Raw genomic sequence first — 13,674 nt, 5'->3', positions numbered from 1 at the left:
TGAGTATTAGAGTACTCCAATAATTTGAGTACTATTGGAGTGCTCTTACTTTATTTTTGCGTCAAAAATAGCCAAATACCACATTTTGGTAAAATTTATGTCAAATTAACACTATTTTGAAAATATGTAGCAAAGTACCATGTTTTGGTACTCGAGTTTCACAAAATCAAGTTCTAAGCAACGTGGTATTTGGCTATTTTTGCTGCGAAAAAAAAGTAAGAGCACTCCAATATCTAGGAAACCAATTAAGAAATTAGTATCTCTGTGTGCAACAATAGAGATGCATTTGTCTCTTTTTTTTATTTGGAAATATTGTAGCCTGACATTCATAAGCACATACCCGTTAAAGAAAGGGAAAAACATAATATAATTGAATGAAACGCAAAAAGGCCAAAATCCAAAAAAGTTGGAAAAAAAATACAGCATCATTTTAGTATACATATGAAAGTTCATTGCAGTAATTGAAAATATTCCTGGACTCAAACTCTTAGGGCTGTTTGGTAGAGAAATTTGAATAAAGTTGTTTATATTTTTCTAAAATATGTGTGGGTGAAAAATATATAAAAATAAGTATAATATTATTTAAAAATTAAAAATATGTATTTAAAATACTATACCGAACGAGACTAAACATCACAAAAGTGATATACAGAGCCTAATAAGCTGTATGACTAGGAGAAGTTAATTCCATAAAACGCAATTTTAGCCGGAGTAAACAACTTGACAGGCTTTGGTCCATTAACATGTAGCAGTCTTCCCTGTTACTTCACATGCATCTGCATGTGACACTTTTGGCTCTATCTCTTGTTCATCTTCCAAGAAATTGCTCCTTTATTTCGTTGTCTCTTGATAGTACACGGTGCATGGAGGCACTTTCTGCTCTAATCTATCTCTTGTCAATTGTCATCTTCGAATAAATTGCTCCTCTATTTCTTTGTCTCTTGATAGTACACTGTATCTTGTCCTTTAGCAGACTCCTCCAACTGGATGCCATTATTTAGAATTATATTTGATCTTTTTTTAATCTATTTTTATATATTAATCGATTAATCCATTAATTTATCTTAAAGTTTAAGAGAGAAAAACTTTTTTTTTTTGGATGGAAAGGAAATTTTATTGAATAGAGAAACAAAAAACAAACAAAGGCTAGCTTAGCCTTTCCCTCCGAATTACAGAAGCAGCTACCCTAATAAAAAAGGACCAAAAAAAATTACTAGTTAGAAATCACTTAGTTAGGGAGTGAGCTGCCATATTAGCTAGCAACCCAAACGACAGACATTAGAATAAGATACAGGAAGAGACTGCATGTCCGGTAGGATAAAAGTATTCAAGCGTGAAGGTGAAGTTGGGTCTGACCTTCATAGATTAAGGTCAATATTGGATCAAATTAAAACTACCTGGATTAATTAAAAGCTGCTTAGATCAACCCATAAGTTTTTCTCTCTTAAACATTGACTACTACATAGTGGGCTTTATGTCTCTTGAGTCTTCCGTGTGAAGCTCTCTCTCCTAGTGAGACTAGTATCTTCCTTGTGAAGCTGAAAGTGGTTCTCGCTTCCTTTCTTCTTTTCCTCATTCTAATCACGCAATCAGGTGGATCTCGATTTCTCTCATCTTCTCCCTTTCACTGGTGAGTTCTTTCCTCTTATCTTATCCTTCTCATACTGTAGTGTATTTGGTACTTGGTTTTGGGTCTTTTTGCTATCCGTGGCTGTGGCCATGGATGAGATTGATGTTGAAACCATTACAAATCAAGCCAAAAAATTTTGTTGGTTAAAAGGTAAAGTTAATTTAGAGGTGCTTCCCTCATCCAAAGAATCATCTAAACGGCTCCTTATTGGTAAAATCTTGTCAAAAAAATCCGTCCCTAAGGCTCTGGTTAAAGCTTGGATCCTTATAAACGATTTTGATGTTGCTCTAGTGTACAAGAATGTTTGTGTTTAGTTTTAAATAAAAGAAAACTAAAGTAATATGACTTGTCTGACACGTTGTTTCCTTTTCCACGTATAAATACATGAAAGTTCATATAGCATATGGTGTTCAAGTCAAAGAGCAGGAAATAATCTTTGGAAAAGAAAAAATGTATGTGACAAGGCCTCTTTCTATGTTCCAAAAGAATCCTTCGGCACTCTCATGGCCACCCCCTGAAGGTCCAAATTCTGGTATTTTGGTCATCGAAGATGAAGAAGCCGGGCAGCAGTATACTTGTTTTGGATTGTGTAAGAGTAATGAGCTCAAGGACTTGCCTTTCCCTCAGAACAAGAACCTAACGCTTCGCTATTCATCAGGCACTGGCCAGAACCGACGCGTTTCTTATTTTTACGCAAACTTAATCCCAGTTCTTAATCAGCCGTTGTCTTCCAATCGGTACTATGTCATAAAGAGACGTGGAAGCCATAAAGGGTATGCGTATATATATATATATATTATATCGAGTTGAATTCAATTTCCAGTATTAGTAATTTAATTATTAATTTTAGAAGAGATAATATTTTCATAGTACTGTTCTGTCTCGCTTTAATATTTGTAGTTTTCTTCTAGAAACTATTTTGTAATTAAAAAATAAATAGTGATATGAAATTTGCATGTTGCACTTTGCTTTAAATCGTTTGAGCTCATTGGCCTTGTACCTTAATTGCCCCTTTTAATACACTAAATAATTAAATTTTATACATAAAGCATGAGTTTATGGATCAACTAGTACATGACATTCAAATTAACACAAGATTTGTTGTGCATATTAAGAATAATGAGAACATATAAACCAAAAATATCTATAAATTATTTAGATTTTAAGTTTTTTATATTTTAGAATTATACAAAAAGCATGAATTTATAGATTTAGATAGTACATGATATCCAATTAACATGAAAGTAGGTGTGCATATTATTAAGAATGAGAAAATATAATCCCATGGTAGAATCTTTAAAATTTTAATTCAATAAGAAAGAATTATAGTAGGCATAACTAATTATGATAGTTATTAACATACATATATTATGATTGTGCTTGCATATGATATGATATGACAAAATTTTACTGGAGGGTTTAAATATATAATAAAATTTGGGCTCAATTAAATGAATATATATATATATATATATATTAAAATTATGACATGTAAAATTATGAGTTTGAAGAGCTTGTAGGACAAAATATTTTGAGAATTAAAAGCCAAACATTATCATGTATGTGTGTGTATATGTATATATATATATATATATATATATCATGCAAAGACATATGTACTTCAAAGGAAGATTTTGCTAATGTGTTGGCTTATTGGCAATATAAGCTAATTTTATCAAAATATTAATGTTACTATATCAACTTCAATTGGCCTTTTATCAGGGAAGCATATCAAAATTCTAAGGAGGAGGATATGGGAAGCTGCTTTTGCTTCAAGTATGTTAGTGATGTAACACCAAAACCTTTGGATCCCAACGACATACACCAGCAATTTGAGATTCATCGGATCGAAAGAGGATGTCAAGGGGGTGGTTTTGTTGCCAAACCTATAAACCGGATGGGTTTCCTCCAAAGTTCCTTAGAAGAAAAGGGTGGGAAATGTATACCTCAACACCTAGCGATTTTCGATTAGGTAATGCACTAGGCCTAGATAGTGCCCTTCGTGCTCGCCTTCCAGAATTCAACTTCCCACTATCATGTACGAGTTCTCAATCAGTGGTTGTGGGAAAGTGGTATTCTCCTTTTATGTTTATTAAGGAAGGAACATTGAAAGACCAAATGAGTACATCAATGTATTACGAGCTGATGCTTGAGCAAAAGTGGGAACAAATATTTGCATGTGAAAATAATGGGAGCCAATGGCAATGTTGTTGATGTGGATGTTGTTCTTCCAAGAGAAGTGGTTTCAGTTGCTGGGATGGAAGTTGTGGATGTAAAAGTGGTCAATGGAATTATGTGGTTCAAGGGTTGTAGTATAGAGGAACAAGAAAGAAGTGTGGGATTGAGCTTGGAAGTTTTTGAGAGAATGAAGTGGGAGCAGGAAAGGGTGGGATGGGTTAGGGGGAGTGACATACAAGTGAGCTTGAAAAGAGTAGAGGAATTTGGAGGAACGGGTAGGTGGGGGAAATTTGGTTGTTATATTTTGGTAGAGAGATTTGTGCTAAAGCGAATGGACGGAAGCCGGGTATTAACTTATGAATTCAACCACATTAACAAGATTCAAAGCAAATGGGAATGATTCTTCATATCTTATTAAATATTGTAAAATTCATTTAATTTTTGTGCGTGTGTGTGACACTGAATTTTTTTTTTTTTTTTTTTGAGAGAGTTTCCACCTATTACGTTAGTGTGTGATACTGAATTTTGTGTGTGTGTATGATACTGAATTGTATACCTATTTTGCTTACTTCTCTTTCACATTATTTGATTTATTGTTTGTTGTTTAACCATCAAATTGTTTTTTTCCCATTGCTTTTAGATATATTCATATATATTTTTATTGAAACACGTGTTAAAAAAAGGGTGGAAAATGTGCTAAAAATATCATTTTGTTAGGAATGATTTATACAAATACCCAAAAAATAAAATAAAATGTCATTCTTTTGCTGTTTACATGAGTATGGCTGGAAGGTTATGATAATGATCTTAACCATCGGTTTAAACTAGTGTTCTCGTTTTAATATACAACTAAAACACCTTTTTGATCTATGCTGACATTATTTTCAATATGGTCCTTAAGTTTTCTCAACTTTTATTTTAGTTCCTATGCTTTTAAACTTTTTGTCATTTTGCACCCTATCATTGTTTTACTTACTAAAACTACTATTTTTAAACTACGTAGCCTATTAGCAATGTAGGTATTTTCTGTCAATGTGACGACGATAATAGCCAAAATGAAAGCTTCAAAAACTTAAGGACCAAATTGAAAACAATGCTAAAATATATGGACAAAAAGGTATTTGGCCTACAAAGAAAATACTTACGTTAGGAAATTGAGAAAAATTTTCATTAATGCCATAATTATGAGAAGGAAGTGAAAATTAACCCTAAATACTAGTTATCAAACAATATATACTTCGCTACTATAATATGTCCTCTAAATAAATTACAACTGAAAGTAGTAGAAGTTAAAGTCAGTAAGAATTGAAGGTATTAGAGTTGGAAGTTACCCAAGTCATCGTCATCCTCGTGACCACCTTCACGACCTCCACTGCGTCCACCCCCTCCAGACCCATGACCTCCCCCACCACGGCCTGTGGCCTGTGTGCTCGCCTCAGTCGCCGTGGCACGCGCATTCTCCAATGCCGCTTGGCTCATCTCTCTGACAAGATCCAACATCCTCTTCAGGTGGTTGTACACTTAGGAGTTTGGTTCGCATTGCGATAGTAATTCCACATTCGACTCAACCTATGAAATAAAGGAGTCCTATTAAAACTTCTTTGGTTAGTTTTGTGTTGTGCAGCACTAGGCCTTTAAGGGCAAATCGAGTTCTGATTTTTGACTATATCTCATGTTGAGCTTATTCATGTATATATATGAACATTGAAATGGTACACTAGTACATATTGCTTGTGACAGATGCATATCTAGTGGGAAGAAATGAAATGTTTTCTAAAATGAATATCAAAATATTGATCCAATGTCTCCATAAAACTTAAATTTTCATAATGCATGTAGCAACACACATATATTGTCAATCCATAAAAGAAGCATTGAATTGTTGTCTTACTAGGATTTCCCAATATGCAAAGTCGGGTGTAATGTACCGTCTGGTCATCCTTCTGTACGACTCCATGTAAGCAGCAAGGTACATCGTGTCCCCATCCAATGCCAGTGCGTCGGCAATATGTTCCTCTCTATGGGCCCATCGGTCAATGTAGACAACATGCTCTTGCACCCAATCCTTATCTAGTTTACCTTGGAGGGAGATTTTGTGGAGATGAACGAACATATCCACAATATCCAATGGCACTTGCTTCATCCCGAACTGATGAAAGACACGTTCGGGATGATGATCCTCTACTATCCAAAAATAGATCAATGGAACAGTGGCCCTCCATATATGTTGGCCGACAGTGCAATATAGGGGCAACAACTCTAGGACATCCCTGTATGGCTCCCAAACAACCTGCAGAAATGGTCAACAAAAAAAAGTCAAATACCTACTTATTTGTGTCAATCCTCAATGTGAGCACACATGTATAAGACCATTGAAGAACCACTTCACTAAAAATCCTAAGACATTCTTGACCTATTTCCCCCTCTTATTCTATTTCCCCCTCTTATTGGATTTGACAAGGTAAGATGCACCCGGATACTACTGGTTGCACTAGCTAAATCCGAGGAAGAAAATTTAAGTGTACATAGCTAAATATATGTGGAATCAAATCAGTGTAAAATTACTGATAAAGGTACTTTATGTTGACTGCCCACCTTTTTCTGGAATTCGTAACTAATTCCTTGTATATCTATGGTCTAATCGACCAAAGTAACATTACTAACTATACACATGCAGTAGTTAACAACCCTAGAAAGTGAAAACCAAAAATATGTGGAATTATATCCTTGTGACGTGAAGTGGTAGAATACCTGGTGTGCCCGTATACTCGACAGTGACGCACGATACGCAGCTAGCACATGTGTGGCATGCTCTGTCATGCTCTTCGGCCACTTCCATCTAGTAAACATATAATTTCAGACAATGCTCATTAGTTAATATCAAACAACAATGATGCCACAAAAATAAATGCATACCAAAAATGAAGCCATTAATTAGCTTTCGTATTTTTGGTGATATGACAATATGTCAGTTTTTAGACCCCTTAAACAATTGATTAAACCTAGGTAATTAGCCAAGTAGTTACTTAGTCCAATTAATCAAGTCTAGGTTATCACAAGATAAAAGATCAAATCATGCAAAGCAGTGAAAAATAAATAAGACAATGATATGATCACCCAGGAAACCAAACCGGTAAAAACCTGGGGAGGATTTGACCCAGCTATCCTCAAGGTAAAAAGCAAATCCACTAGAAAGAATCGAAGTTCATACAATAAGACTTACAAGCCCCCACGCTCGACTTCTTATTGCTACCAACCAGCAGAACTTACTGACACGATCACGTGCAAGCTCCGAATCTACAGACTCCTTCTTTCTTTGGCCTTTGCAAAATACAAACACCCCCGTTTGTGACTTTGAGATCCCACTCAAAGGTTTAGCAACACAAACTCTCCTGTTTGTGACTCCAAGACCACCCTTGAAGGTTTAGATCATCAACACCTTTGATGACAAGAGAAGGCAGCAACTTCTACAATACCGGATCTTGAGATTCTTCAAGGAATAGCACTGGTAGAAGACATAAGAGAGCTTTTTAGGAACAAAACCCTAAATACAAAGGAGGCACACTCTTTTCTCTCTGAAAAGCCATATAAAAACGTGCTTAGGGTTTCCTTTATATACTGGGAGAAGTAGATTAGAAACTCTAATCCTAAATGGGCTTAAACTGCTGTTTGGGCTTAATTAAAATTCTGCAAATACGACTTTCGATTAATCGAGTCTATCTTTCGATCAATCGAACCAGACAGATTATGAAGTCTTCTTCCTACAGCTTGTATTTTCTTGAATCTTGACTTGAATCATCTTGGGCATTGTCTAATAATATCTATAGACTCTAAGATCTATATCTAAACAAGTTTGTGTTCACAATTTGCCAATTATTCTAAACATTTAGAACCTAACACAATACTTATTAGAAATAAGTAAGGAAATACCTAAAACCTTTGCAAGGCTTAAAATTTAAATGGATTTGTAGTTACAATTGATGAAGTGTTGCAAACAAATATTTTCTAGTTGGCAGGTTCAATTCTCTCCTAATTTTATGGCTTTAGAACTGAAGAGATTAATTTCCATATGATAGGGGGAAAAAGTGAATTACAATATTGTCATAAACATGAAACTGATATTGGAGCTATTTGGCCTAGTGTACCATGGTCTACTGCACTACATGTGAGTCAATCGCACACAAAGGACATTAAGAGCATTGTAGTTTAGACGTTAGCTCCGAAGGTTATTTCATTGGTTTCATCCCCACTTGTTACTATTAAAAAAAGAATTAAAAACGAAGTCTAGACTGTGAATTTTTGAGCACATGAATATGCCTTCGGAAAATATAATAAACACAAACAAATTCATTGTTTCATAATAATAAAAATTTAGATATAAGTTCAGAACAATGTATATAAATTGTTTAACAAACAACCCGTTTTTTCCTTGTTGAAAAAAATTACCAATCTACATACACTATCAAATGAAATGATTACAGAGACTTTTTCATGAGTTACCAAAATTCAAAAACAAACATCTTCAATATCAATATTATACTTAAATACGATCAAATTATATACTATTTACCAATATTTTGTACAACCTATTTTTATAAATTGTGGCCGAGTACATATTAAGTACTAAATGAAGTTTGTGACTGTGATTCCCATTGCACTAATAGATGCAACTAAGTGTTATGTATTAGCATTATCTATTAAAAAAAAGTATATTCTATTTGTAATTTTCTTCTGCACTCATAACAGTGTATATTGGCATGCTATATCTTGTTAAGTAATCCATTAAATTAATGTCAATTGGACTTTTGGTTTGAAATAGAGTTTACTTCTTGACAGTAGTGTCCTTAGTGAATGTATTACAAGTGGCATAAACTATAGACACATGCACGGTGAATGACAAATGGCATGACAATTGTATCAAACTAATCAAATAACATACTGACTGGCAAGGGGACCTGCCTCCACTGGCGATAGTGGCGACCTTATAACAGGGCATATCAGTGGGAACCTCGAATATGCCCACAGCTACACCAACATCACTACTTCTCCAATCTGCATTGCCTTCGTCTCCGATGCCTTGCATAAGTGCCTGTATAGCCAAGCTAATGCTCCACTACCCCAACTGTACCTCTTCGCGTTGCTAATTGGGTTTAGGAACTGTAGAGGCATCATCGACACCTGGTTTGCTGACTTGTCCATAAACAAAATCGTCCCTAACCGTTCGAGTATGCGATGGCGCACATGTTGCTGCACTACCTCATCAGTAGCATCCACAGCTAGGGGACCACTAAATTGTGCATCCAGCCAGGTGAATCTTAGCCTCGCCCCAGCAAGGATAGAGGTGTTTTCACGGGAATACAGTATTGGGTCTGGTGGATGATGACCCAATGACTGAAGACACAACGTAGGCCAATCCATCTTGACAGCCCCAGTCATTAGCAACCCATCAACACGGACCCTTAGCATCACCTCAATATCTTGTAAGGTGATGCCCATCTCTCCATGCGGTAGGTGGAATGTGTGCGTCTCTGGACACCAACGCTCAACCAATGCTGTGATCAACGCATGATCCACTTCCAAGTTTGGAACCTTGAATAACCCTTCAAAACTTGCCTCAATTATGTAGCGAGCAATCCGTGGGTCAAGCCCATGCTGGGGTAACTTGCAACTTCGGCGTCTGCACTTTAGCACGCCTAGCACTACCTGCACACGAAAGAGCATTGTCTTAGGATAGTGCACACGAAATAACTATAAGAATGCTACATAATAATATTATGCAAGAAACAGTAGGCTAACTAGTTAGTTACAAACATTTTGCAATACGTTAGTTACAATGTTAACTGCTTATTCGCTCTACCTCAATAGCAGATAGGATCAATTCAAGATCAATGACATTGTTTAAAATTAGCACTAAGGTGATGGGCATCATGTTTTGAAATGAATGAACAAGGTGCCTCACATTGTCAAATGGGTAGGGAATTAGGAATCAAAGTCGTCAGTTGTCTTATGTGTAGCCACGCGTAATTGTGTGCACACGTTTGGAAAAAAGAATGGTAGTAGATTCATTTTTTAATTGATTACTCTAGCTTCTAAATGAGATCTACTGACTTTGAACATTTCTGCTCCATACAATTTTCTTGATTATTTATGCTTCATACCATTTTCTCTTTGGATTAAATACAATTCTGCCTAAACCAAAAGATTCTACCATGTCCAACGTCTATTTGCAAATAATCAAAAAACCCTACAAAAATAAAAATAAATGATTTCGACATGTCCAAAGTTCAGTACAACTACGTACCTGACTGACTGGCTTCTCCCAAAGCACTGTGGATCAATGAACCGGCTGCTGCGTCAACTGTGTACCAACCATTGGTCCAGGATCCACATTTCTCACTTGCTGCATATTTGACACGCATGCAATCATGTTAGACACATAGGTCTATGTTTAATAGTGAAGAAAAGCTTGGCTTTTGCAAGTAAACACAGGCAAGTAATTGAATGTTCTACAACAAACTCACAGAAACAAATACAGAGAGAAACAGAGTGAAAGAGAAAGAGAGTGAAATGGAGATTTGACAGAAAATTGAAAACATATAATTGCTCAACTAAATTATACATCATGCATCTATATACACTGATTTTCAATCCATTTAATCATATCAAGGAAGAGTTAAAGTAAACACTAAAATATAAACAACCTAACGTTCATGGCTGCAAGGCATAAACAAAAAAGACACATAGTTGCAAATTGTATAAGCAACCTAACCAACCAACCAAGGTGAGAATCAATGTCTAAATCAAACAAAGTAAACCAACAAATGAACACAGCAAAATGCAAACCAAACAATCAATTAAACACCACAAAAAACACCATTCTAAAACACTAAAACATAGCTCTAAAATTAAAAGATACCCAATTACCAATTACCCCTAAACAAGCCTTGCCACCCATCAGTAGTAGAATTTCCCTTCTTTAAACAAAGTGTAAAGTTCTTTCCTTTTACTTTTGCTTGTTCCCATACTTGACATCACACTCAAAAAGAAATTTTATTTAATAAAGCAAGAAGTGAAAAGGGTTCATTGTAACTTAGTGGCTAGTGAGGTGTGTTTTCAACAAAAAAAGGGGGAGACAAACATGGAAGTAGGTAAAGGTTCCATTAGAGACTCTAGTGTAATGGACATCTCACTCACAAGCACAACTTTGGAGGCAACTAATAGTAGTCAAATTAATACTGAGCTTAATTAAATGGATTAAACAACTGTGAGACCTATACCATCAAATGATGGTGTGTGCATAGTTATGTGTCAAATGAACACTGAATTGGTGACCATAATAGTCCAAGAGCTTTGCTTTCTTCTCTTTTGGGTTTTTTTTCTTCATTTGTTTTTATGAAGTCGATTATTTTTTTTCTTAGAAGTCAATTATATTTTTATTGGTCAAGTCTTGGTCGTAAATTAGGTTATTAGTAATTCATTTCTTTTCTTCGAATCAAGTAGATTTTTTTAAAATCAATAGTTGGCTTTCCTAAGTCAACTAGAAATAGGGTCGAGGTAGTTAAAGGTGAAAGGCAACCTTAAGGTGCCAAGGCCTTATATGGCCCAACACCCTAAGGTGTGAGGCGACAAGGCCTTTGGTGCAACCAAGGCCAGCCCATTCCAGAAGACCTGGAATTTACCAAATTGTCTTTATTCTGGGAGAACTTAATTAAAAGTAATCCAACAGGGAAAAACAAAAACAAACAATCAAATAAGAGTCAAGTCAATTCAACTTTAGATCGACCAAGGAAGGTCCCAAGATAACTCTTCATCATCTGAAATTCCCAAATTAAAAGGTCTTTAAAGAAAACTGCAATCAAATAAGAGTAAATTCAAGTTTAGACTAAGGATGGTCCTAATAGAACTCTTCATCATCTGAAACTTCCCAAATTAAAAAACTCTTTAAAGGAAACCGCCAGTTACATTCCCATCACTGACTCGTAGGTTTTTAATTTTTTATCATTTTTCATCTTTGTTTCTTTATTGCAATTTTCCATCTGCATCAAAAGCCTAGGTGGCAATTCATATTCCACTCTTTTCCATTAATTAAATTACATATCAAATCCCATTCAAAAGCCTACACTTTATACCCACAAAAATTAATTCCGACACACAGAAATCAATACCTCCACCAATACCCTTGGGAAATAAGTATAGTAGGCCAAACCACCAAAAAAAATAAATAAATAAACAAAGCCCTAGGTCCGTCAGAAGCACCCTAGAAGCACCACAACCTGAAAACAGTAGGCTTTTCAGAGGATATACTATTTCCATTCCCAAAAGCCACCACAAATCTTAATGCTCCCGAACCTAACCCAACCTATTATGAAAGGATTGGGTGACCCTAAAAGGCCACTAAGGCCACTATGTTCCCTTTTCAACCCCAAATGTAATAGATGATAACAATAACAATTCGATGTACTTAGTCAACAAACATAACCCACAAAAGGCTGCTAATCTGACACAAGATAGAAGCTTGAATGGGCTTTAATACCAAATTTGATGTAGGCTTTTTAGGAATTTCAGCACTAAACTAGATTCTTGATAACATATTGAATGTGTTGATGGCTGTTTGGTATTTAAACAATAAAAAGAACATCAAATAAAGAAAGGTAAAACACTGGGCAATCACACCTAGGCTTTCCTAAGTACTCACATTTAGGTAGGAGATAGCAATTACGATTGAAAAAAGTTGGAATGTTCATTATATAGGCTATTTCTAAATCCTTTCTTAGAAAGACTAGGAATACTAATAACAAAAAAAAAAGTACTTTAAGAACTTCTAAGACAATTCTAGTCTCTTAAGACAATCAATTATGCATCTGTACACAACTGATGTGGTAAGTAAGTTTATATGTTCCCATATGATATTACAAGGATAATGACATGAAACCAACCAAAAAAAAAAAACAAAAAACAAAACAAAACTTAGATGTTGAATAAAAACAATATGGCACAGTTAGTAGGCCTGTTCAACAATTCACCGGCGCCGACAAAACTGCCTAAAACTGTGCCAATCCGACCACCGAAAGCTCCACCGAAGGTTCCTGGCATGATGATCGGTAGGCTTTTTCCGATACTGAAGTCGGCCGGTGCGGCGGTCGGCAGCAAAATCTGCAAACCGAAGAGAAACCGAACCGAACCGAACCAATATATATATATATATATATATTTAACTTATACATATATATAATATATTAATATATATAATCATTCATCAATTTTAAAATAAAATAAATTCAGAGGGAGAGAGAGAGAGAGTACCAGTTTGGCGTGAAACTGAGAGATCCAAAGGAAGAAGAAGGAAGTTAGTTAGAACGACGCCGTTTCATTTCTTTTTTCTTTTTCTTTTTTTTAATCTGATTCAAAACGACGCCGTTTTGAAACCATTTTAAAATTTTTCTATTAGGTTCAAAATGGCATCGTTTTAGTGTCAGAATTTAAAAAAAAAAAAAGAAAGAAAAAAAAAAAGGGAACGCCAGGAACGAGGAACAGTATCAGACTTTGAGTGGTCTTGTCTAACTCAGTCTCCCACTTGCATTGTTTGAAAAAAATATATTAAAAAAATAAAAAATAAAAAGTTGTGGCAGTATGAATTAATGTATTACCGTCAGTTTTTTTTAAAAAATATATTAAAAAATTAAAAAAATGATGTGGCTGTATAGGTTAACGTGTTACTGTTAGTTTTTTGAAAAAATAAAATAAAATAAAATAAAAAATGCTGTGACTTTGTGAGTTATTATATTACCGTCAGTTTTTTGAAAAAAAATATATCAAAAAATAAATTAAAAAAATACCTGTTACTGTTTGAGTGACTGATGAAGCTC

The 13,674-nt window shown here is 35.0% G+C and overlaps 1 protein-coding gene across 1 annotated transcript; it reads left to right on the top strand.

The window, feature by feature from the left end:
• Positions 1-1,199: 1,199 nt before the first annotated feature.
• On the top strand, positions 1,200-3,602 carry LOC115965048. Its single transcript, XM_031084255.1, has 2 exons — positions 1,200-2,403; positions 3,353-3,602. The coding sequence occupies exons 1-2, from the start codon at positions 2,015-2,017 to the stop codon at positions 3,600-3,602; spliced, it is 639 nt and encodes a 212-aa protein (XP_030940115.1). The 5' UTR covers positions 1,200-2,014.
• Positions 3,603-13,674: the final 10,072 nt, after the last annotated feature.

Source organism: Quercus lobata, chromosome 10, assembly GCF_001633185.2.
Source record: "Quercus lobata isolate SW786 chromosome 10, ValleyOak3.0 Primary Assembly, whole genome shotgun sequence".
NCBI lineage: Eukaryota > Viridiplantae > Streptophyta > Magnoliopsida > Fagales > Fagaceae > Quercus > Quercus lobata.
Note: the sequence above shows the minus strand (reverse complement) of the source record. Positions and strands in the feature narration are given on the sequence as shown.